The 27,986-nt window shown below is 35.2% G+C and overlaps 1 protein-coding gene across 1 annotated transcript; it reads left to right on the top strand.

Moving 5' to 3' along the window:
• Positions 1 to 20,533: 20,533 nt before the first annotated feature.
• On the top strand, positions 20,534 to 25,503 carry LOC133526284 (uncharacterized). The gene is made up of 3 exons (XM_061862836.1): positions 20,534 to 20,908; positions 23,416 to 23,496; positions 23,601 to 25,503. The coding sequence occupies exons 1-3, from the start codon at positions 20,836 to 20,838 to the stop codon at positions 24,176 to 24,178; spliced, it is 732 nt and encodes a 243-aa protein (XP_061718820.1). The 5' UTR covers positions 20,534 to 20,835; the 3' UTR covers positions 24,179 to 25,503.
• The last annotated feature ends 2,483 nt before the right edge of the window (positions 25,504 to 27,986 follow it).

The following is a 27,986-nucleotide window of genomic DNA, read 5'->3' as shown; positions in this document are numbered from 1 at the left end:
AGTTAGAGTTGGAGGTGAAGTTGACAGACTAATCAACGCCACTCATCAGTTTACGATGAAACCTTACTTACAATAAAATTGAACGCCTTACCGTTGACAAACGGTTTGGTGCAACTTACCCTAATTTTGTTGGATTTCAAAATTTACTTGTTTTCTTGTTATGATATTAGAAGTAGTGCACCATTAATTTCCCCAGTCGTGTCTTCGGCGCACTGTTTAATTCGCACAGCTGTTGAAATTTCCCTCGCGACGCCGCTTCATTACCAGCGGCGCTCATAACCCGGGTCTACACCAGCCGAGACTGAATAGAGGAATATACTATTGTTATTTTAAAACAGTTGCCTGGTACAGAGAAATAAGTATCGTGTATAGGTACATAACTCTTAATAGATGTGGACTCTTTTTAAGTATTAGGTAACTCTTTGGTGTATTATTTTAATGTGTGCCCAACTTAGGCTATTTAAAGCTAAAGATAACTCTTCAGCACCTTACGTATAAATTAATAAATGAATATTCCTGAAACAAAACTTAATACGCCTACGTAGAGATCAGAATAACATCACGAACATTAAAATGATATATAGATTAACGACGTCAAATCTTGGGATTAGTTGTCAAGCGGACCCCAGGCTCCCATGAGCCCTGGCACAATGCCAAGACGACGCGAGGAAGAAGGATGGATTAACGACCTTTGTGTATTTTGTTTTAAGTAACTAAATATTTTGTCGTTAAAATTCTCAACGACAAAAGACGTTTATAGAAGAACGTATTAAATATGTAAATGTTATTTTGTTATTAAAATATATAAGAACGTTGTCATTTCCATGACTGTCCTAATGCTATCCACAGATGGTTTGGAGGCTCACACACGAGGTTTGGACTTGGGCTATAGTCGCTACGTTAGTAAAGGTCGATCTAAATAAATAAAATAAAATAAAATGAAAAATATTTATTTCAGACTCGTAGAATCCATATCTTGTTAGTCTCACTTAAACTCTGAATCCTATGAACTAAATGTTAGAAAATTTATTAAAAAAATTAAAACTATAAGTTAATTAATACTATCTATTTCCCACTTATTTTGCACTCCATGTTACAATGTTGACCCAATGCCTTAATATAGAGCAGTCGAGGCGTCCGGCTAACATCCTCAGGATGTTATTGCTGCCTCTCATTCGTCTCAGCAAAGAGGCTACCCTCTTGCGTATGTAAAAGGCTTTTAAACACACAGTTAAAGAACGTTAGCCATCTTTAAGCGTAAAAATTGTTTTTTTTTTTGTATAGTATTTATTTAAAAGTGTACGTGCTAAAACATAATAATAGCGTTAAATAGCTTTAATGGGAATTTATGAAGTTTATGTCAAGTAACTTTGTTTTAGCTATGTATAATGTAAAAAATTAATTAAAATAAACAACTGGCTAAGCGCTTTTATATTACTTATAGAAGAATAATGTGGGATTGCGATTTTATAGTATCGAGAAGTATCATATTATGCAGTTAGCGTGTTAGGTCGAGTCTGTATCTTCGAAACTACAAATGATAAAAATATGATTCCAAGACCAGTCGATAGGCATTTTTTTAATATTCATCCAATCAAAAACTGGTAATATGCAGCTTTGATAGGTTTTAGTGATAGGACGGCAGTAATTAATGTAAGCATTATGCTCAAATTGAATGATTGCCTTTACACTTTCCTAGGGCGTTATAATTGTCTCTCAGATAGGGAAGTTTGTATAAGAAATCAATAAAAAGCAAATTGAATAAAAACAAACTACCCAAATTACTAATCCCACGCAGACGAAGACGCGGGAAAAAGCTAGTATTTTTATAAATGGAAGAAAAAACTCAGACAAAACAAAAAAAATATTGGTACTCATACGTTACGTGTTGAACTTGTGAACTAGGTATAGGTTTTATGGTAGGTATTCCTTTGTAAAACCATGACTTTGTGTCACCTATAATATTCTTATGTGTCACAGATTTTATTAATATAACACTAACGAAATAAGCCAAGTTCAAGTTCTAGATAATTTTGTGCGTCATCTCACGATGCACTATAACATGTAAACATGGTAAACCCGTTCAAATCACATGGTTACAACACCAGTATAACTTGCACTACTGCCACGCGACTATGTGTCTAATTTAGTGTTAGTGTAAAGATGTTTTTGTTTAGGCCACATGCAGTTATGGCGGCACATTTACGCGCGACTTGTCATATACCTAAGGAGTAAATTTGTATTGTGTTTGGGGGGACAGACGTGCGATTTTGAGCTGAATTTGTTATTTGTTACGATTCTTCTTAGGACCAAAGATTTACTTGAACATACACGAACGTAACATTTTAGAGGGATCCATCCATTTGACACACTGTGTACCTAAAAATATATAATATTTTCTTATCCGTCTTACCTATAAAATCACATTTGTAAGTATTCGTATACCTACATAACTACGAAATACATTTACCCAACTTTTATTCCCACCGATTTTGAGATGATTTCTTATCTAACGACTAATTATATTCGCTCGTCTGTATTAGCCACTTTGAGTAAACTTAATTTACGTTATACTAAAGGGTGTCGAGCCGATATACCTAGTCATTAATCAACGTGTAGCTCACTGTAATTAATTCATAGTGTACTATATTAATTTTATGAAATAATTAACTAATCCGCGAAATTAATTACAATAATTTATTTATAATAACTAAATGGATTCATCTTCATATGCTTCACTCTGCGTCAAGTCTTTTCTCTTGGACGAGCTACAGGTATCGGCAAAAGAAAAGAGCGGAAAATTTAAAAAATTTAGTCGCGAAGGGTTATCGTTCCATAGTAAATTTGAATATCGCGCCTTTTTCCACTGACGAACTGGTTTTACTGGCTATATATTACTATTATATTATATTAGTCATTCTCATTAGACTTAAGCATTTTGTACACGTTTTAAGGTAACGCAACTTCACATTTTCTTTTAATGTCTTCGTAGTTATAATACAGGTTTTCATCCTAGTTCGTACTTAAGTAAAACTTTTATACTGAATGAAATTCAATCGACATCATTTACCATTGGACTTCCTGCTCAATTTCATGGTTCTATCTAAACTACTTATAGATATAAGATCTAAACCAGACACTCTTTATTAAGTTCGAAAGCGTTCTGAAGATTTCTTTTTAATATTCCGCTGGGACACTGGAAATAACTCACATTCAGCCCATTGTAAAAGAACCAATAGGAGACGAAGTCTCGTTCTGAATTAATAAAAACGAAGGAACTTTCCGCTATGTCTGAATTAGTGATGTAACCATTCCCCAGAATATCTGAATGTTAGCGGCAACGGTCGGCAATGTTGCTGGTAATTATATTGAGCGCGGTAGAGCCTTTCTTTGCATTATTCATTTATTTCATTTTAAAATGAGTTTTATGTGTTATATTTGATATACATTTTATTGCATAAGTTGGCAATTTACGTCAACACACAAGGAAATTTAAAATATTAAATTACAAAGAAATATTAAATTATATAAACTTATATTACAAATTAAGTAAGTGTTTATATAGTCAGTAGCAACAAATTACCGCAATTTATCTTCATAAAATTTAGATTAACTATTAGATTCAACAATAAATTTTAAATTATGGATATTTTGAAAGGAAGTTAAGGAAACAGTTGATTATGATTTTCAATTTATTCCTTTTAAAGAGCAACATGGCCATTACGGCAATGTGGTTGGCAGCGGTACGTCACTATTCTGACTATTTAAATGACGTTACGACGGAAAACTGGAGGCAATTAGCAGATAGGCATTAGGTAAGTTTTAATACGATTGTCACTTTCTGTAATATGAAGTTTGTTTTTAAATTGTTGGGGAATTGGAAAAGTCCGGTTGACAAAGATGTGCCCACAGTTAAATAAAAGCCGGACCAGTAATATATGATCACGCGCCATATTGCAGAATTTCATTGGAACTAAATTTTTCCTACTAAACTGAACTGTCACCCTATACATGATAATAACAGCGCCCTCTTGACAATGATCATATATTTCTGGTCGGGCTTTACAAATAATCGATCTAGAGGACACTATTCCATAGTACAACTCAGCACAAGAAGACATATGCATTTAAAATGTTGAAAATGTAAAGTAGGTATGTTAATTGCAAGTGCTGGTAGCCTAGCGGTAAGAGCGTGCGACTTTCAATCCGGAGGACGCGGGTTCAAACCCCAGCTCGTGTCAATGAGTTTTTGCCAGTGTCTTGATGAAGGAAAGCATCTTTAAAAAACCGGACTAGTCCCAATAAGGCCTAGTTTGCCCGCTGCGTTGCTGATGGCAGTCACTTGCGTGAAAACTAGTGCCTACGCCAATTTATGGAATTAGTTGCCATTTGCCAAGCGGATTCCAGGCTCCCGTGAGTCGTTGCAAAAAGCTGGGACAAGGCAAGGAAGATGTTGTTATTAATAATCTACATCTTCAAGTCTAAATAAAGCTAACAAATATACAAGGATATACGAACTATTTAATGGAACATGAGCTGAAAAATAATAAAAAAAACTGTTTTAATATTTATTGATTCCGCTTGAACTTGAATTTATCTCATTTCTCAACACTACTTACTGTTTTCGATAGCAAATAACAGCATTTAACTATGTATGTTTAAAAACGATAAAAGTATTAATTATGAAATCAATCGGGACAATATTGAAACAATCTTCAATCTAAACTAATTTTAATTACAATTGAATACACATCTTAATTATCGTCACAATTTTATTCCCAAAACAAATCTAATTTGCGAACAAATAATCACAAAACAAATTCTCAGTTAAAAATGAAATATTAAGATCAAGATTTCTAAAAATGTTTGCCCGAAGGTTACTTTTATAAAAATCACTGAAGTATTGCTGGATCGCTTTTCAGTCAAATGTTAGTATCAATAAAACATAAAAGAAAAAAAAAAACGTATGAACTCCAACCGAGTGTCATTAATATCTTGTCATCGCGTTTCAAAGGACCTTTTATGCCAAGACTGAAATCGGTGGAAAGTCTTGACGTAACGATCGGCAGTTAATCCAGACAGTATTCCCGTTCAGTAAAGGGTGCAGGTGAGTAATACCTATTAGACCAGTATAGTAATGAAGGCAGGAATACTCATAACTGTACGAGAATACAGCATGGTTGGCACACTTGTTCAGTTCCTTGCATATGTGTTCTAACTTGCATGCATGTGTCTGGAATGCAACTACATATTTATAGTCTGTCAAGCAAAGTATGTCAGTAGTAATGTACAGTAAATTGAAGTAGGGCAACACTCAGAAAGCAGTATTGCGTTGGTATTGCGCTAAGCTTGTGTTGTATGTAGGTACCTAGACAACGATATATATAATATATAATTATAAATACTGAAATACATAGAAAACACCCATGACTCAGAAACCAATATCTGTGTTCATCACACAAATATATGCTCTTACAAGGATTTGAACCCGGGACCATGAGCTTCATAGGCAGGGTGACTACCCACTAGGCAAGACCGGTCGTCGAAAGCAATGTACATCGAACCAAAACGTGTAATTATCATAACCTTGGCTTTGCTTAAGTTCATGCACAAGCTTATTTAATATATTGGTATTTGATGGTGACAGCAAAAATTTCTCTTGAAATAGCAACGATTCGGAATGTAAACAAACATGATGGCTGTCATTCTCTATCCACATTCCACAGATAAAACACAGATGACACGCGATTTTGGAATTATTCGAAAACAGTGTTACTAACCGGCGATTTTTCAAATTTGCCGCCTTTTGCTACTGACAAAATTTGCTTGACCAAGTATACCTAGATTGCAAAACATTTGATTTACTGACATGCAGTATAAGGGAGGACAGCTGAAATGCTGGAACGTGTGGGCGTACAATCAGCAATACTATTAAGCTTTTCTCTGAAGCTGTGTCGGCTACAGACATGTTTCTATCAATTTTTTTACCAAAATACGCCTTTTTCTACTATTTATGTCAATATTGTTGCCACACTAGCTTTTGATAGCTTAATTAGGTGGATTTGTAAATAAAGCATTGGAAGGTAAGCAGTCTGTGTGGCATCCCAATCAGAGGTCGTGGTCTGAACCCTAGCTTGAATTTCGCTCGCCAACTTTATCTGCAAAGATGATGAAAAGAAGACGAAGTTAAAAACTTATTAATATTAGCTAAACAGTGTAATCACTAATTACACAGATAAAATCGAATTGATGTATTGTAGGTATGTATTCGTGTATTTCGCTCGTACTTGTCTGAAACCGTATGACGCTAGCGAGACGCACGATAATCCACTCAATTGCTTTTGGTAACTGTAGTTACCAGCTGTCACCCTTATTTTATTATAATAATAGAGGTCACTGAAAAATATGAAGCATGTGAGTGGCTAAATCATATATCAGTCTGATGTCCGTGTACGTTCAAATTTGGCCTGTTAGTTGTAACGGGTCTGTTTAAACTAGTGTATTTGGAGGCGAATGCTCGTTACAGCTTGATGAGCAATTAGAATAACAATTTAGGGTCGCCCAGACCCAAATAATTATGTCCCATAAAGTGCCTTCATCAATTGTTTCAGGGCTCTAAATGGCAAATCGATCGTCAACTTTCATTTGTTCTAAACTTTCAGTGTTTTACCAATAGGGCGTGTTGCTTTGCGTTCTATTCAGTCAAGGTGACTTTCGGCCCGTTTCGAAGAATGATTAAAACACGTTTAAGATCTTGGAAAGATCTTTAAAAGATCGATAACTAAACGACATGTCAACATTGACGTTTATTTCGATTCCACTGTGATCCCAATAAGATCTATCTACGATATTTCTAACGTCAAAGTGACATTGGTTGCCCGAATCGAGCTGATTCTGTCAATTATACGACATACAAACGATATCTAAATGAGAACTTATCTAAATCAGAACTTATCGTTATCGTATTTCATTCTTCGAATCGGGCCGTTTGGCTTTAGAGAAATAACGGCCCGATTCGAACTTTAGGATAATGTAGATACGATATGGAGCGGATATGTCAGTGTCAAAAGTGACGTTTATTCAAACAAAAACGTCGCTTTTAACACTGAAATATCTGATCCATATCGTCTAGACCTAATATTTGACGTATCTTAAATTTCGAATCGGGCCGTAAGTAAGCTTATGTACTTATTCCTCTATGTTTTGGCGAATATTGACTGTTTAAATCTATGTATAAGCTGAATGTTGAGGTTATTAAGTAATATTTGTGTGCAGCATTGTTAGGGTTCCGTAGCCAAATGGCAAAAAACGGAACCCTTATAGATTCGTCATGTCCGTCTGTCTGTCCGATTATGTCACAGCCACTTTTTTTTCTTTGCCATGAGCTAAATACAAAGCAGATTTTCGGTTCCTGTCATTGTAGGGAAACATAAATCCATAAAAATTGTCGATATAACAATTTTAAATACTAGCTCGGCAATCTTTACTCGGTGGTATAGCTAATTGGGCCATTCTTTAAAAGAATCTGCACAAACTCTTAATCTGTTATTATTTTATTTTTATTTATTTGGAGATCCAACAGCTGTGACATTAATATAGAAAAAATATTGTAGATACAGGCAGCCAATTATAGGAACTCATTATATTATCAACTAAGTTGTTTTAGATCATTTCACCTACCGCATGGGAGCCATTTCATTTGTTGCTAAATTATTAGAAGATGAAGTCTCCGGTGAAGAAATAAATATCCTATTCGCCCCTAATCTGCCGATTTCTCTGGAAAGAAAAACCTGTTACTTTAGATTATGCATTATATTATCGTGACATTCCCTATTTGCCAATAAGACGCCCTTGACCGCACCGGTGACCGATGTTCGTTTCCCTTTTGGGGTTCCGTATCAAAAAGGTCCAGAGTGAAAAGTAAAAAAAAAAAAATTTACGACTCCGTCTGTCTCTGATTTTCCACATTTATCTCCGAAGTTTACCGACAAAACAAAATTGATTACTTATTAATGTTTACATTCTCATTTGTGAGCATTTTTTTCTTGAAATTTATATAAGAACGCTGAAGTAAATTTCAGTTTAAAAAATCGGTTCAAAGTTAGTACGGAGCCCTCAGTGCGCCAGTCAGACTCGCGTTTAACCGGTCTCTCGTAACTGTAACCACGGCCTTACATAATTACGTGTCGAGTCCCACTCAGAGTCCTGATGGAATGCTCAGTCGCCTACGATAATCGGTTTCGCCAATTTCGTTTTTCCGCCCGCGAATCTCCATTTCTCGAGGTCGATAGCGATGGGTGAACGTGTGATATGGTGAATGATTGCGAGATATCGTACTTACGGTTATTTTTACCACAACATTCCCCGTGTTTTAGAAAGCGAGTAAAAAATCTAAAGTATGGAGGATTTATTTAGATCCTAACGTGAAATACGTCATCAAATCGAGCCGTCTAATAAGTATGTATTAATCGCATGATTAATACATACTTATTAGTATATGCATATATACTGTTATTTAATAAACAGATAAACTTATTACTATTGAAAGTGTACGCGAAGCACGACTGTCGTGAACGCTGCTCGCACTCATAGTGCTTGAGAAAGAAGACCTAGGCTCTCCGAAACATGTCGCGCGATGACTAAAACACGTGTAAACCGTAGAATTGGTTTAATGTTAGCATGTCTTACGACAGTTTAAATTCGACTATTGAAAATAGGATTTGCTGCAAAGATCTTAGAAATCACTGTAAATAAATTTTGCTTCATTAAAGTACAGCGCGTGAAACGTTTCAAATATGTACCACCGTCCACGCTGTTAACTGAGAATTCCAAAACCTTATTGCATAGACATAAAGGACCAGCGATAATATTACCTTATTGATGCGACTTGATTGCGTGGCGATGGGCGGCTGTGAGAAGGGAATGCCTGAGATTCTGTGAGATGATGGATGCTAGGCCCTCAACTGTGTTTTACGCTGTTATTTTATATAATTTCATGACGTATTGGTTGCGACTGTAATGTTACGGAAATATGTTTGAAAAAAAAATATCTTATAATTTCGGGAGTCCCATCGGAATATTGTGTGCAATTCTGTGGCCCTAGTGAAAAAGGGTACAAGTCTCTGGCAGTTTAGGTGTATAAGGGCATAAGTGTTACGTGGAACTTACACCCCTTTACACCTGCGCTGCCAGAGACTTGTACCCTTTTTCACTAGGGCCACAGAATTATGCTCTTATAATTGACTTGTTGCCTACTCAAGAGCTTTTTCGACCATATCCATGTGTCGGATGTTGGAGTCCTTTCGTTCTAGATAGCCTGCTCTAAAGCCTTTCATTCTTTGTCTGGCGAGAGCGTTACCATGAGATGGTCAGTTAAAAGAGTTGCTATTAGTGGGTATTTCCATTTTAAGAAGGAGCGTAAACTCAAGAAATTAGAAGATAGCAAAAGATATGGTACGGCACGCGAAACTTTTGACGGTACAGATAAGGCAATCTCGCGGGTTTTACCAGTAATCTCACTTAATCTAAAAATGTACTACTGTTTAAAATTATGCTCGTCAGATTCTTCGGCTGTTTCATAGAAATATTATATTAATTATACCGCTATGGTATGCAGCAACGCAACGTACGATAATTAGATATGTTTTCGTGATTGATTTGGTTGGGGTCTGCTCTGCCAATATAGTCTAATTTCCCTTTAAATTTTTTCATGGTTTCATCTTTGATTAGCGACTCACCCCGCCGCACGGGTTACAAAAAGCCTTAACAAATTTTACACCTAAACTTTTCTCAAGTATCACTCTATTGATAGATGAAAATCTGTTAAGTAGTTTCCGTTTATTTACCTTTGATTTGAATTTGCTATGTGTTTTATTCGTATTGATGATTTTTATTCTATTGTATTGTAATCTATTCTAATTGGTATCACATTTACGCGTCAGAATACGCCTGAAGAGCTTTTGATTGCGTTTGCTCATATAACCCAACTTCCTAAATGTTTCAATAGAACGGATGTAAATGATTCCGGCGATTTGCAAACCAAAGCCATAATCCTGCCCAAATTGCGTTAAATTACCGCATGTCGGGTAAGGTCGCATAATGGGGCTATGTATGAAGCCACAAAGGATAATTGTATGAGGCTAAGCTTATTTAGAAAACATAATATAATATACTAATTTAATTTATATTTAAATGCATCCCGCTTGCACTCACGTTACGGAGCTTTAGAGCGAGTGTCCGCAGAAATCCAATTTGTTTCTATTATCATTTTGATACGACAATGACGCAATTTCCGAATCAGCGTATTGGACCTGATTTTGTATACGATTTTCTTCATAATCATATCTCTAATGGCTATGCATCGAAATTTGAACCTAAAAAGAACAGAATAAGCTTACTTTTAGATTGAGGGGAAAAGAGGGTAAGAAAAGTAATAAGTGAGGGTTGATTTGAGAGGGAATATTCATGAGTGTTCACTTAAGACGTAGGTTATTTTCAATTGAAGTATATCCGGAAGTCGTTTAATTAATCGGTTGTTGCAAATACGTATACTAATATACATAAGAGGGCTGGTGTAATAAGGAAAAGTAGGACGTGTATTCTGATTCTACAATTTTTTAATGTTTAGAATATTGTTATTTTATGACTAGAAATGACTGTTACTAAAAGTACTATTGTATAACAAAAAAGTAATGAACAGTGAATACATTTTCACCTTACGACCATGTGACGGTATCGAAATGGCTAAGTCACATATTTGACTAAGGTGTAGAGCTAGTGAAGTTAGGGCTTGCAGAGTTAGGGCGTGTAGAAGAGTAAGAAGCTTGGCTCGACATAAGATCTGATAACTTTTTGACAGTGCGAGCCATATGGTCTCATCTTGGCAACATTTTACATGAAATGTTTTGGTGGGATTTCTTCTTTTTTGTAAGCTGCTTATGATCATAGTAATTTTTTATTTTTATTTTTCCTTTCTTTTATTGGGGTGTATTTCTTGTACATCAGATATGCCTTTTTCACATCCCACTTTCTGTATTTGCATCTCATCTATTATTTGATCTAGAATCATATTAAGTTTGTATGGGAAAACCCAATCAAACTTCCATCACCTAATTAAAAGGGTGTGGGGGGGGGGGAGGCTGTGATTTAATAAAAATCCTAAAATATGTATCTTATAATTTATCGCAAGGAGTGCCTATTTCTAGTTTAAGGGGTTGGGGGGAAAAATTCCATGTTTTAGGATATTTTTGTTATTTGTGTACTAATACTAGCTTAAATACCAAATTTCAGCTTTCTAGGACATCAGAAAGTACCCTACTAATTTTGATAATGATCAGTGAGTGAGTCGGTGACGAAATCGGGGTTATGTAGATATCAATAAAATCTAAAGTATAATAGCTATGCAATTGAAACATTTTACGTTTAATAAGTCCACTATTGACATAATATCCCGATAATTTCGTTTATCTGGACAAACCCAAGTTACGAGGCTTCAAAAAACTACGAAGCTCTTCGAGAAGAGGTAGGTAATGCCCTTGAGCTACGCTTGGCTCGTCTAGACGGGGGTACTGCCGTGCCCCCAGATTTTTTTCATAGTCTTACAAAAAATACTTTGACAAATATACCATGGTCAAGCAATCACAGCTTTTTCGCCAAGTCTGGCAAAATACTCATAGCGCGAGCACTCCAGGTCTTTAGTACCAGGGTCCAGTTTTCTCTGCAAAAAGGGGAAAGGTACCTTTTTGTCTGCTAACTAGTAATTGTGATAATTTGGAACTATTAGGCAACATAAAGTGTAATAGGCTGCAAAAGGGATAATAGCCGCAGCGCAGGTAGACCCTAATCGTTCCCAAGCGGCTTTCCATTGGTTTATGAGCCACCGTTCTTTTCTCTTTTACGTTATAAATATAAGTAGGTAAATTAAAAATTCTTGCTATTGTCTGCGACTTTGTAATCGTATTAAAAATAAATAAAAAAATATTGGACATTCTTACACAAATTGACAAAGTCCCACGGTAAGCTCAATAACGCATGTGTTGTGGGTCCTCAGACAACTATAATAGTACATTACGATACAAGTGCGAAAAATAGGAAATTCGAAACGAATGGCGATAAATTAAAACACGACCGAAGGGAGTGTTTTAAATCGACACGAGTTGCGAATTACCTATTCGCACATGTATCGTACAACGTTTTACAGTACATATGGCCCTTTAAATGTTCGACACAGTAACGTAATATGCTACTTCTCGCACTAGTGCTATAAAGTAGCCCCATATGTACTGTAAATATAATATATAAATACATAGAAAACACCCATGACTCAGGAATAAATATCAGATCTGTGCTCATCACACAAATGAATCCCCTCACCAGGATTCGAACCCAGGACCATCGGCTTCATAGGCAGGGTCACTAGTCTCTACCCAATAGGCCAGACCGAGCGGATTTATAATATTTGATAATATTAAACAGATTTATTACTAAACCTCCTTTGTATATTGTACCGTTCACATAATATTGCCAACTTCAGTTATAAATATTAAATCCTAATATAAGTTAACGGAATTATAATCGAGAAAAACTACTCGATCAAGGGACCCTAAAAAGTGTATGAATAATATGCTTCCCTTTTCCGTCGACAAACAAACTTACACAATTTTTTATATAATTATTATTATAATTTAGTAGGATATTACATACTTTATTATAAGGCAACTTAAAAATAAAATACAATTTAAAATTAATTAAGTTAGTACCTAAATAGTATAGTGGGATATTATATACATATTATATTATATTTCACACCAGACTCGAATTCTGTTTGCGTTTCAGTGAATGTGCGCGTTTCATTTTGAATCACAATAATATCTACATTTTTGTTTGATTAAAATAAACATGATACCTATTGTGGAATTAAGTTTGAGAAAAGAATATTTACTCAAAAAAAATCTTCATTTTAATAACGCAAAGCAATGATACTTTCACTAAAAATTCAATCCAATGTTACTACATATCCTCTTAAACCGTACCCTGACAACAATTTCATTATTATTTTCGAAGATAAAATCCAAACTTGATTGTGTTCGAAATTATATTTCACGCCTACGCAATTTAGTTAGATACAAATGCCTCCTTTTTTAATTCGACGATCTGGTTTGTACACAAAAAATGCAAATTAATATTAAATTAAAGTACCAAGTCATAATGAGGTAAAGAAAACCCGAACGCGTTTAAGGACCGAGAAGAATTTCAAGTGTTCTTGGTATTTTATACAAAGCGTATGGAAATCTACCTCGTCAGCTAAATTGACCAACATTATTAAAATTATTTAATGTAGGCAAAAAATACGCTCGAAGAGTAAAGAAAAATAAATTGGATTTAGATACCTACCCGCAAAATTGCTGTTGCGTACGATAATTTATTTTCAAAAAAATCTTAAGAAAAATTCGAGGCGCTGTGATAATTCTATGGCGTGAGATGTATAGTAATTTTCCTCCGACCAAAACTTTTTTTTTACCTTACTACTGCGTACTTTATAATAAATTTAAATAATCAATATTAATAAATTCACCCTTAATAATGTACGCGAATATAATAATGCACATTAGGTACTCGTTGGCGTAGAAAAGAAATTTGTGTGCATTTTACGCTATTGAGTAACATTGGTTAGGTGAATGAAAAGCCAAGTTGCAGAATTTTCAAGTTAAGGTGCAGGAGGTTTTGATAAATAGTAGCGCTTTTTTAGATCATAACGCGGTTGTCTCTTAAGTTAATTTTAAGTGTCGCGGTTAATCTTAAGGCCTTTCTCTAGTAACTTCATCAATACGAAACCTGATTTCTTGACTTGACACGAACATAGTTTAATTAAAACACATCTTAAAAATATGTAAAAAGCTTTTTTGCACAAAAGCTATAAATATAAAATAATATTGCTTCTCGCTCACGCTTACGCTCAGTAAGAATGAGAGGAGAAACTGAATCCACGGGGCCTTCAGTTGGAATTGCTAGAACTGGCGTTACCGAAGTTTTGGTCAACAATTAATCTCAAGAGCATCAGCGTACTGATTGACGATTCAGTATTGGACATAGCGTCTAATCTGCTGAATAATCAAAGCAAGAAGCGCACTTGTCCGTAATTGGCTTCCAACTACAAGTCGTTAGGTTCGTTATAATACCTTCTACCAAAAGCAATAAAACTTGGCTTCTGGCCACTGATAGTTCAAGCTATAAAGTGCCTTAAATTTTGAGCAAAATGGCACTTTGTTTAAAGTTTAATCCAAGATGTTTTACGAGTAACTGCGCTTTGTCTCTATTTCAAGCAGTCTGTATTTTTGATATAATTGTACATTTAAACTAGACGTAGGTTTTAGTGCTATATAACGATTCTGAAAGATGTTTTTATTTTAGTCTTAACTACCAGAGCATAATTATTATTATTTCTTCATGCTGTAATGTATTTCGGACATCATAGTCACTTGTGACAGTTGCGACGTCGCGTCATTAAATGCGACGTTTTGAGTTCGAACAAAGAATTAGCTTGCTGAATATTTGATATGGAAAAATAAAAGTCGTCAACAGTAAGCGACGCCAGTTGGGTCCGGGGACAAATAAATTATTGGGTAGAGAATCAGAAGCATATTTTAATTTAAAAAAAAAACGATGTGTTTGTGTATTCTGTGCTAATATGCTCGAGGTGGAAACCTAATTGTTATTTCAGACACTTTTCAAATAATACCTGACCTAAACGTTTTGGATATTTTCACATACATTTACTTAGCCCTAAACTAACATTATGGCAGCGTTTTGCCCTTTTTTATGATTTATAATTATACTTACTTAGCCATTTGTTAAAGAATTACGTGTATATTCAAGGCCTAATAATTATATTGCCTAATATTGAGCAATTTTACAGTATACTTCTAATTAATTAAACATCATACGCAAAGGTCGCTTAAAACGAAAGAAAGGCAAGTACCTATTTTATGAATGAATAACCACAATAGAAAAGCTCGGAATGCTAACAACTAAGCCATGTATCCGGACTTTAATAAGATCAAATGCCTACTTTATTATTTACTGTAGATGGACTTGGTGGATTCATTTTTCAAAACGATTGTTATTGGATGGAATTTCATTGCTAATTAATAAATATAAAAGGGTTTGGCGTGTCATATTATAACTGATTAAATTTTCAATAATTAATTAAAAACCTTTATTAGCTTTAATAGATAAAACAGCTCGGTATTAATAAGTTTTACATATTTAATACAAGCTTTAATCGCCGTCTTTACAATTTAAAATTCATTGAGGTTGCGTTGTTTTATTTCCGATGTCCTATAGCAGCCTTCTAGCATCCATCAGCTTGATGATATCATAACATTTCATTGTCAAATTGTCACTCAAGTCACGTACATAAAGAACTTCAAATCTTGCATAATATAAACTAAATTATATAAAAAAACCTGTAAAAATAATATTACCTCTGCGCAAAGTGTTGGCTAAAAACTGAGCCGAAAAATAAACTCAGCATAAAATTACGTAATATTTTCCTTTGAATACGCTCGTGTTAAAACACAACGTGCTGGCATTAATTTCGGCAAACGAGTGCCTGCAGATGATAAAAGCTTTAATGAACGCATCACTGACAATGTACTCGTCTACTATTTATAGTAAGTAAGTACTTGTATCTCATTATGTGTTATCGGAACTTTGGACAAAGCTTTATAATTTATAGTTAGCTGAAAAGCGAGCATTGTGAGCATCAACTGATGCAGATGAATTGCGGGTACGCGGGGCGACTCTGAAAAATTGAATGAAAGGGTTCTCTTAAAGTTATTACCGTTTAACTTTTGTTAACACGTTGACAAATTGCCAGTAGATTTCCGGTTATTTGTTAGGTCTTGTACTTTTGCCAAATCAATTTAAATGCTATTAAATCTACTGCTACTGCTGAGAAATTAGACCATGGATGCGATTCGTTACCTACACATGCAAGAAACTTTTTGAACACGACTCAACATTATATAATCCGAAATATTATTTTGTTTTTTTTTTTAAATTGACTAACCAATTTTCCCTATAGGTAAGTGGTCCTGTTAAATTGTTTATACAAAATTATAAATTTTGTTTTAATCTTTAAAATCGCGCTACCAGCCTATATTAGCAACTATCGTTTATCATAATCTGTCAATTTGACTTACCTACTTTTTTGTAAGAAATTGGTAAAACATAAATTAACTAATTGAGGCTTGTAAAGTTTTACAGATAAGGGCGTTAGAAGTAATAGTTATTTGTTTTACAAGGGGGCAAAGTTGTTGTTTAACCGCTCGTGCTAATATTGATTTGCGTTGCGAGGGTTTTAAGGCACGAGGGTTAAACAAACTTTGCCTCCGAGTGAAACACAAAATTTTTCACCACACCAACGCGAGAAAAATACGAACTATGAAATACCAAAAAAAAATCAAACCAAATCAAATTCAAATGAACGTAATAATCATTCAAAATCATAATTTAAAAGTCAATTCCACCAGCTGACATAAGGAAACAACTCAAAATTTTCATCTGATTAGTTTGTGGATAAAATGCAACTTTCTCATTCGTTTTTGAACAATCAAGAGGGTCTTTACCAGTTGGTGTGGTGAAAAAATATATAACCCATCATTTATCTACTTCAGCAGACCAGCAAGCTACAATCCGTCCGTTACGAACTCGTGAGCCTTTGAGCCCGCATGTTCCGACTTATTCGTAGCTAACAGCTTTATAAACTCCTAAAACTTAATTCAAGTTATCAGAAATTGCCCGGGCCGTGAAAAGGTCACCCGCGTGGAGTTAATACTAACATCCGGCTTCCGACCTAGCCTTATTTATATCTAAGTACCTAAGTAGCGGTGAAATACTAAAATATTAGAGTTCTAAATTTAAGAAAACACTAACAATACACGAGATATCGTCACAGGCCGGACACGCCCTAGTATGGAGATTGTTTTAGTATCTACATATGTACTCCCAACATATGTATCTGTACACACATCGTGCGTGCAAGTTCCTTGGGGCAGTTAGTTAAGTATATTGGTGCGATATGTTTGGGGAGCCCAAAGAGGTTTTTTTTAATCACTCGAGCGTGTCAGATTAAAGTATGGGGATATGGAGGTACTCAACAGGATGCAAGGGATACCTTGCATCCTGTTGAGTACCTCCATCAAGAATGAGTCCATGAAACCGAGGGAGTCCAGGACAGCCCGTCAGAATAGGTAAACAAAAATCGCCACATTGAAACACTAGAGCGCGTCAGATAAAGATATTATGGATGAATTACTTGCTAAATAGTGCCCATTTCAATAATCTGTCAATGTTAGCGATCCGTAAGTGAGTGACAGGGTCACAAAGTTTAAAAAAAAACTGCCATCTCGAAATACTCGAGCGTGTCAGATTACAGAAATTTGTTTTTGTTTTGAAGGGAAGAGAATAATACCAGCATAACGAAATAAAAAAATATGCCTATTTACTCAAGCTGAAGTGTCAAAAATCGTTAATGAAGTTTAGCACGCCAAGTACCTTTCATTTTTTCGCTATATCTGGTTCCTGTTTGTGAATTATGGCATTATAGGCATAGGTCATAGCTATAACCATATTAATATACATCAAATTGTGTAAAAATATTCTCCATCCAGAGAAAAAGTTAAAAAAAGTTAAAATGGGGAACAACGTTTGTAAAGGGTGGTTTCGGGCGGTCGTCCACCTTCGTCTTAAGCTATATCATTAATTCATTACCGTTATCACAAGGTGATATAAGCTCAACGAAAAAGATTAGAATTTTAAAATAACAAAACCTTTATCTATTACGCTGGAAATGTTGTAAAGTCTGGTAGCTCTTTTACATAATGTGGGCTGCTTTTCCTTTCGTATGTTTATGCTTAGACCCACTTAGCATACTGTGTACGACACTGGATTTTAATAAACTAATATGAAATTCTTATAAAAAGCAGAGATAAGGCTACAAAATATTATAAAATGAAATAATTTAATATATTATAAGATGTCATCTATTGTCAAAGTTTTTTTTTATGGAGGATAGGCATGCGTTTGACCACGATCACACCTGATGGTAAGTGATGATGCGGTCTACAGTGGAGCACGCTTACCTATGAGATACCTATTTACTCTAGCCTTAAAGAGATTCAGATTGTACTCATGCGAAAACACAAACTCGGGCAGGGCATTCCACTCCTTGGCAGTTTGCATAAGGAATGTTGAAGCGAAACGCTGCGTGCGTATTTGTGGAACACCTACCATGAAGCGATGTCGAAGTGCCGATTGTCTGGTAGTCTGATGGTGAAATGGGGACGGAGGAATAAGGTTGTGCAATTCCTCAGCACACTCTCCGAAATGTATCCTATAAAAGATCATTAGGCTGGCAACCTTGCGACGATGCTCCAGACTTTGAAGTCGAGCATAAAAGATAAAGATATTTTATTATTCAATTAGGTATTCGTCAGATCGACAGACTCGAGCGTCTCAAGCTGGTATTTGGCTGAACCATCCCATAGATGTGAACAGTATTCCACACACGATCGGACTTGTGCTTGGTAAAGGTCGAGGTTGGAAATTTTGTAACCAATTAACTTACTGCCACCTTTCGAAATCGGACTAAAACTCTTAGAACGATATAGGCTATTTAACCCATGTTCTTTCACTGATATGTGTAAAATATCAAACGGTGTCGCCATCTACTCGTGTATAGCTTTGGCCTATACTCGAGTAGATGGCGACACCGTGTCGCCATCTATTCGAACATAATTTTTTCTTGATTTTTCGAGGCACTATTTATTTATCTTATACGGAGTTATACATATACATATATCTTTGTCTATGATAAGGAGAAATAAGTTTACTTATTTTTTTATGTCTCTACACGTAAAAAATAAAATATTCTTTTTTTTATTTTAAGAAGACTAAAAATGAAAAAAAAAAAACTAACTGCTGGAATTCAGGAGGATAGTGAACTACTATAAACAAAAAGTGAGGAAAGCTTCCAGCTTCCAGTGCGTGAGGCCGAGTTTGATTGAAACGGTTCTATCTTTCGCGGTTAAAATGCCACAATTTCAATATACTCTTAAAAGCGCCTTTATAATAATACCTATTTTATTTAAAAAATCTACTTTGAAATAACGAAAACATTAATAAAATAATTGCATTCGTAGTTGTAGGAAACATTAATTAAAAACAAAAGTTTTTCAACTAAGTATTTCACTTTAATTAAAAACTATGCTTTCGACGTTGACGCTTCTGCTTAATATAGAAGTATGAAACGAATGTAGTATTAACTAGTGTCTTATTATTATTACTGATAAATTAATAATTTCTTTCACAATTTCACACGTCAGTCTGTTTTCTGTATTCTTTTTTGTGGGAACTGTCGTTATAGTATAAAATATAATGAAGATATTGCAGGCTCTGTTTATTTATACATAATATATAGTTTATTCAGTTTATTATTTTAGTTTCTAAAGTTTTTAACTTTGCGTTTTCTTATTAAGCAAAGCACAGTTTAAAGTGTGTAATAACTTTCGATGAGATGCACGCTGGAGTTCGAAATGCATTTCCTAGTTTTCTCGCCTCTTCGCCTATTAAGTATGTACCGTGATATCGACGCCTGCATGTTTATAAACTTTATCGCGGACCTAATTTTACGAAATTAAAAAGTTACAGATTTTTACAAAATCGATTGCCATCTGCCCTATTAGATCTACACGGAATGTCCTACCACTCTAGTTAGCATCCTATTAGCGTTACCAATATACTTAATAAGGCTTTGGCTTAAATAAAATTTTTGGTACAAGCTTTAATTTAAGCCATTTTATCGCAGACTGTACTTTTCTTACCACAGGCAACTTAAAATCATCGAGACAAATCTAATAACCCCAAACACAATTAGGTTTCGTTGTTTCATCACAGAGTTTCTATGGCCACTTCCTGTCTCCATCTCCAGATCAGCTTGATGGTACCATAATATTGCATTGTCACCCAACTTACATATGTATGCAAATTTTCAGCTCAATCAGGAATCGGGAAGTGGGTCAAATTTAGCTTTCAAGATTTGACCCACATTAATTAACTAACATACATACCTACTAACAGGGCAAGTTAAATAAAAGCTTATAAAAATAACAATTGATAGGTTCAAATTCAAATATTGTTATCGATGTCTGATGTTTTGTGAAACGAAAACACAGCCCGGCCATCGGTAACCGGCGGCCGGCCCGGCGACCGTGTAGATTTAATAACCGTTTATGTAAAAAATGTGCATAGGGCTTCACAAGGTTAAAACATATAGGTGCAGTGCAGAGATTATTGCAAGATGCGGTAAATGCTAATTAATATACATAATATTCCCTGTGTCGTATTTAGTATTACCTAAGTCGTAACGTAGTAAGTCTATTCTATCTCGTATTGAACTTGTAGACCGCGGGCCAGGAGCATATATTTATATAACGTCAGTCAACGCCACCCGGCTTATACTTTGTCATACGACCAGCAGACAGCAGCAGACCAGGCTGCCATTCCTCAACCCACCAACGGAGCAACATCTGACGTCCATGAGGGTTCATTATACGTAGCCGTTAACTACTATACGAATTATCTCCTGGGAGACGATTAGTCATGAATGGAAATCTGTTCCTGATTGGTATTGCTATCCCTACACGTAATAGAGCTGCTGACCAATGCTACTTAATATAAAGGTGGTGGAAAATATCGGGGAAACCTGTGTTCATATGCAAGTGAAAGGACTCGTGCTCACGGCTACATAGTTGCATTCTCTAGTAGTCTATAGAAATGGATTTACATTTCATTTTAATATCGTGCTTGAGTGTTTGTGGATTGTGCTCGGCATTATTTTTATTTAAAGGTAGGTAATTGAAAACAATATTGTATAAAATAAATTATTTTAGGTACAAATTTGGTGTAAATTCCTGGAAATACTCGTACTGTAGGTATAGTTAAATTATATTTTATTGTATTGTATTTATTTATTTGCAAAGAATAAGTAGGTGCAAAAGTGTCTTAGGTGGTAAGTGACAATGGGTTGCTATTTGTACTAAACAGGTTGTACTAGCATGCAAAAATCTTAAAACTACTACAAATTATGGCATTTCTTGAATTGACTCATTACGTAGTTTACATTAATCTTAACATTTTCGGCAAGTTTGGAGTTAAATTGTATGTAATTAGTTTTGCTCATATTAATTCGTAAATTATGTCTGTCTAACCATTTTATAACATTTCTTAAAGAACTTTACGTTCATGTTCCTCAATATTTTCATTCTTTCTTGATGTAACAATAAAGGATATGTCATCAGCAAACATAATAGATTTATATTGAATTATATCGGGTAATTTTTTCGGAAACTTTTTTTTAAATCGATAGTCGTGATTCTGATGAGATGATAATTCGAAAAAAAGTATATGGTCCTTTTTTGTCGGAAAATGCCCAATTGCCCAGTTCCCTAAATATAATGAAGGAAGAAAGACCTTAAGACTCTAAAGATTGAATAAGTATATTCAAGAAATTCAAACAAGGACTACCGGTACCGAGTAGTCAGTGCAAATAATGGTCACCAGAATACACGATAGCTGGATAATTTATGAATATCAAAATTTTGTGTTTGTAGGCAAAGTATAGGTAAATGGTAGTTATTAGGTATCTGTTTTGGAAACATGTAGGTACTCGTATTTAATCTCTCTTCCTGAATTTAATCCAATCACCCAATCATGGCTGATACCTACTGGATGTGATCCGTAGCTATAATATTGTACCGTGCTTAGTTATACAGGGTAATTCAGGAGACGTCAGCAGGATTAGCCCTACGGATTCAGTAGCTAGATTATGAGCTATTGTTTCATACCAGTATTAGTTAGAATAACGTTCATTCTTTTTTCAATGATAAAAAAAATTATAGCCGGTCAAATAAGTTTAAGGAATAAGTAGAAAAATTTTCTAAGCGCCGACGCGCCTACGTTTAACAAATTTGCTGCTTTTTTCTACTGACGGAAATGGCTTGACATTCTATATTCACAACATGCTTGGACACTTCATAATTAGAATACGTCTGTTAAAAAACGATACATTTTGCTTTATCCATGAAAAGTGTAAAATTGAATGTCTGCTTACTTTTGAAATATCGTATCTTACTTAACTGTGACAATCATGTCACTGAGTGTGAGTTAAAGAGGTTTTATCTTCATTAATTAGTTATTATAGGATGACCATGATTGTTCCGAATTGAAGTCTTACTCAGTAAAAAGTAATAACCAAAGGAAAATGTGTGGTGATAGTGAACAATCCATTAGCATTTCCTGTATGTTGGTCCTGTTCACGTCTCATGAATCACTCAGATCAACCTGTATAATTCTCAAATCAGTGAGTACAACTTAGGCATCGTTTTCAAACATGCTAACATTGTGTTAGTTAACAATAACGTACTTACGTACACATTGTTTTGAAAGTTCCAAGTTTGAGGTCATCCACTGATGAGGAAATTCAGTCAAGTGAAACCGGAGGCGACCAATTAGTATCTGAGCCGGTTTAGACAGCAGACAAGGGAACATGTCATGTATACTCGTAACTTAACAGTTCAGTTATTGTTTAGGACTTCATAATTAATATAACAAAATAGAATTCTTCCAATCACGATATTGAGAATATGTAGCTACAAAATTAAAACAAATCTTCGAACTGTGAAATAAATAAATAAATAAATATTATAGGACATTATTACACAAATTGACTAAGTCCCACAGTAAGCTCAATAAGGCTTGTGTTGAGGGTACTTAGACAACGATATATATAATATATAAATATTTATAAATACTTAAATACAAAGAAAACACCCATGACTCGGGAACAAATATCCATGCTCATCACACGAATAAATGCCCTTACCAGGATTTGAACCCGGGACCATCAGCTTCGTAGGCAGCGTCATTACCGACTAGGCCAAACCGGTAAACGATATAACCGGGAAATAAATAACAGAGTTGTTTGGAAATTAAGCCTTAAATGATCACCTGCCCACATTAAGTAGGTTGTTAACTTGTTACTGTTGTTAAAACTTGTTTAGGCAGATACCTTATTACTTAAAAATTATAAATGGAACTTACAGATAGTTAATATGACAATAATAAGTATATTTCGTATTTTATATGTGGAAACAATACCGAAGTTCTTTTCCGGAAAATGTGACAGCGACAATTGTTGCTCTATTGTTTCGTAACATTTATTGCTTTTGTAGTAGCCTCAAAATGATTTGTGGTTTTCCGTATAGCCTTAGCCCAAGAAATTAGTGTTAATCTGCTTTCTAAAAGTTATTTCTTGTTAGCTGTTAAGCATATAACGAAATTTTCGCTTTTTTACAGACAAAGGGAAGCCACTTATATTTTGCTTCAAAATATGTCCTCTGTACTGTTCGAAACATGCTACCAAGAGATACGATCATGGTAAAGATAACCTTTTTTACCTACATAAATTATGTTTTATGAGATTATAACTTATTAATTGAAGATGATATTTTTCAGTAAATATTTATTGCAATTGATTTCAGATGAATCTTTTCTAACTTATCTACACGACAACCCGTATGCGACCGGAGAAGTGTTCGCGAAATACGATTTCGCACATTGGAATTCAGAAATGAAATCGACCAAAGCATCCAGTACAAGTACAACCACAAAAAAGCCCAAATATCTGGATTACAACCCATATTTTATTGACGATGGTTCAGGTGATTTTGACCACTTCCCACATCATTATTACGCACACTGGAATAAAAAAATGGAGAAATCGACTACCACGGAAGCGCCTAAAACGACAATTGAACCACCCATCTACCTAGATCACAATCCATATTTCGTCGACGTGCCTGAGATTTACGACTTTCACCCCGCACCCCACTTTTGGAAACCGAAACCAACAACAACTACTACAACTACAACAACAACAGAAAAAACACCGATTTATTTAGACCACAATCCATACCTTATCTGGCCCGATTATGATTATTATCCAAGTCATTATGGGTGGAAGCCGAAACCCACTACCACTGCAGCTCCTACTACAACCGAAGAGCCTACTTTCATTTGTCAGGTGTGCAAAGAAAAATGTGGAGATAAATTTTCTTAATATTTTTGTGTCTTAATCCTTATAATCTTTCGTATGACTTGGTGGTTTAAAATTGTCGTGAGTTCAAACCTCAGTTGCGCCGAATAGAGCAGAGAAAATCTTTCTCGTCAAAAATGGAAAAATATGACTTAAAATTCGGTAAGAATCTTTATCATACACAGACGAGAGGTTAATGTGTTATTGTGTACTAGTATAACAATTATTTGTATCTCCTTGGATTTCACGGGCCTATAAATCCCGGTCTTTTAATAGGCTTGCGTGGAGATATAGATCTGACCAGTTGAAGCCCTTTGGAGAGCTTTAATGTCATGACAACAGACACCTACGAACCGGTCGCAGCAGGCAATGGGACAATTGTACACAAAGTGAACAGTATAACGGTCTATGGATTGAAGTTTGGGTTTACAATGAGACTCGGATATAACAATTGTTATGAAGCACAGGATAAATCCAAGTTTTATCCCTGTACTGGCTTTGCTTCAATATTGATGTCGGCAACAGGTCTACAATCGCAAATGTACTTATCCGTACTTACTCCATTAGAGCGGGTATTATTTACTTTACTAAGATTGTATAAATCTCCTCCATAAAGGAAAAAAAAAAACATAAAAGTAACTAACTAGAAAATATCTAATATTGACAATAAATACCTAGGAATATGTATTTCTAGTTGACCGAAGCGTTAGCGGAGGTGTCCGTTTTAATTCGGGCATTTTGCTTTCGTATTCGTCCAGACGTTCTCCTCTACAAGTCGCAATTCTTAACCGATTCTGGTGAAATTTTGTGCACAGATTCTATGAATACATGTTTATGTTGATCCAGTTTTTAGAAATTTTTCACAATGCAGATATTGGCATAAAGGACTTAAGCGATAGTTGTACGGCGCTTAAGATCATTGTGAGTTCACTGTGATGACGAAGGCTAAAGCTATTCCAAAATAACTGCTATTGTATGGCTATAAAGTTGTATAATTCTATTCCCGTTGGTATAAGAACATTGGAAGGAAAGGCTTTTGGGAAAAACCTGTACAGTTTACTGATGGAACATTGTTTTTATGACATTAGTGAATCAATACAACATTTTAAAATTCATACTTTTTAGATAATTTAGTTTAGTAATTTGACATTGACACACATTGACATTTTTTTTCCCAATATTTTTCTGTACGGCTTCTTTTATATTTATAATTTATTTTTGTGATTAATATTTGAATGCTGAAATTCCAGCCGAACATGTAAAGAACTGAATTTGTATACTAACAGCTTATCAACTCGTGTTTTATCAAATAAATGATTAAAAAACGTAAAAAAAAACGACTCAACGAACTAAGTATTTATTTTTCACTTTTATATTTTCTAAGATTATCGCGAGGTCTACAGCCACTAGTATGTATGTAATGCTTCTCTCACTATCTTAAAGGTATAAACATAAAATATGTAAGTGAAAATGTTTTATAACAAATGGGATGTGACATGAGCACAAGTAGAATCCTATTCGAACTTTTAAGAGGGAAGAATAGCTTGACGATCCAAGCGCAATAGCGGTAATTTTTCTATGAAATCCCATTTCGGGAGAAAACGTTTTCTACTAACTAAATATTAACAAATCACTTTGATTTTGATGTAAATCGCTTCAGCATAACATGTTCTAGGTTTATAGGTTTCGTTTTTTTTTGTATTGTAAATTTGGAAAAAAAAGGAAAACCTAGTTTTTCATTGTGTCAATAACATAGTAAAACAATATGGAGAATGGAAAATATTTAGAAGTGGAAAAACGTTTTCTCTTTTTGTATGGACGATCACCTGGTATACTTCCCTCTTAAACTTGATCTGGTTTTGACGTCATACACAACGCATCTCGCTTGCACCAATATATTAGTGCTAGGTAGGGTTGAGACGCACTACGACTCATGTCAAAACAATCATGACGCCATAAATTTGTAATACTCGATTGAAACTCCAACAAGCCAATTCTGTTTTAAAAATTTGATATGGTCGTGTTATCAGGTACCTCACGTGTACTTAATAAGTGTGAGCGAAATGTATTATGAGATGACTCCTAATGGTTTTGATTGCATTTTGGTCGCCACCAATCAGCGTGAGCCGCTAACTGATTGGTGCTCACGGTCAAGGTCGTAACATACCTCTAATAACAAGAAAACCATCATCATTAATTAAACCTAAAACTTTTTATAGATAAAATAATTGATTAAAATCTCGTGTTATACCGGCTTTTTGCTATGGCTCATGGGAGCATGAGGTGTGACTGGCAATTAATCCCAACAGTTGACGTAGGTTTGTACTAGTTTTTACGAAAGCGACTGCCGTTCGACCCCACCACAGAGGGTATAAAATAGGTTTAATGGGATTAGTGTGGTTTCCTCACGATGTTTTCCTACACCGAAAAGCGAAGTATTGTCACTCATAAAATGCAAATTATCGTACAGCGAGCTGCAAAAGTTCATGCTTTTGTAGCTGTATGTATATAAGTTGCAAAGAACTCACTACTGGTAGAGTCTGTTCGGAAAGGGAAGAGTCGAATGTATGGTGCCCAATACATTCCACGACTCTTCTTTTTCCGAACAGACTCTACGAGCCGGGGTTTAAGCCCGTGACCTCCCGATTGGAACTCGCACGATCTAATAAGATGAAAACCATATCAAATTGTTAAAACAGAATCGGCTTACCGGTAAGAGATCCTTATCAACTTCCGAGGTGTTTGAAGCTGGCAGGCTTGATTGAAATTCAGACCGCACCCTTTGGGTAAGTCTGATGTCGTAGTAAATGGGCTTTAATCTCGCGCCGCGAAAATTAAATCTATGTGTGAATTAGAATGGATTATTACAGTCACACTCAGACTAAGCTAGCTTTTAATTCTGCTCGTCTGAAAACATCGACACAATCGAAGTGCCGAAAATATGTATACACAACCTTATGGCCCATATTTTAGGGTAGTGTATACATATTTTGGGCACTTTGTCCGTATCGATATTTTCAGACGTGACTGTACATATTTGCAATATCAGTTCTAGGCCATTTCGAGTTTTAGTAATCCGATCTGTCTTCGATATGATATTGATCTGTCAGTGTCAAATGTGAGGTTTTTGGTTGAACGAATATTACTTTAGACTCTGATATATCAGTATCATATCGGAAACAGATCCAATGACTGAAACTCGAATTGGCCTGTAGGTTTCCTCAGTTTCCTGTACCGTTCTAGGTTTCCTTTACTTTTTTTTTAACACATACATACAGCGTATTTTAAACACCTATGGCATTATTCATAATCATATACCGAACGGAAGGGGACAAGCAAGGTTTGATAATTGTGCTAAGGCAAATGAAAGTTGAAAATCAAGCAAATATGTCTGCATTATTATTTAACTTTTTAGTCTTTTCCATCACGGAACAATGGTATTCCGGACGTTTGGGAGGCGTATGCGGAGCCGAAGCCAGCACGTAGGGGCACCTTACCTTTTTGGCACTTTAATGAAATGTAAGGCGCTCACCGAGCGCGGATACTGTCCTTGCCTGTGTCATGGGACGCACGCAGAGGCAGAAGCAGGTGTAAGGACTATTGAGAGTTGATTGAATCTAAAATGTACTAGGTTATTTGGTGAATGCTATGGACTAAAACTTCTAAGTTATGGGATAAAAAACCGGACGCCTGCCCAATAAAACGGTACGCAATTCAATTTCCGGCAGACGCGCGGTGACTCGCCCTCACAAGATAGGTCATTTAATTTATCATGATTTATTTAATATGCAGACTTATTTGCTTGATTTTCAACTTTCATTTGCTTTTGCAC

The sequence above is a fragment of the Cydia pomonella genome, chromosome 16 (assembly GCF_033807575.1).
Source record: "Cydia pomonella isolate Wapato2018A chromosome 16, ilCydPomo1, whole genome shotgun sequence".
NCBI lineage: Eukaryota > Metazoa > Arthropoda > Insecta > Lepidoptera > Tortricidae > Cydia > Cydia pomonella.
The sequence above is the reverse complement of the archived record's forward strand: the minus strand, read 5'-3'. Positions and strand labels throughout refer to the sequence as shown.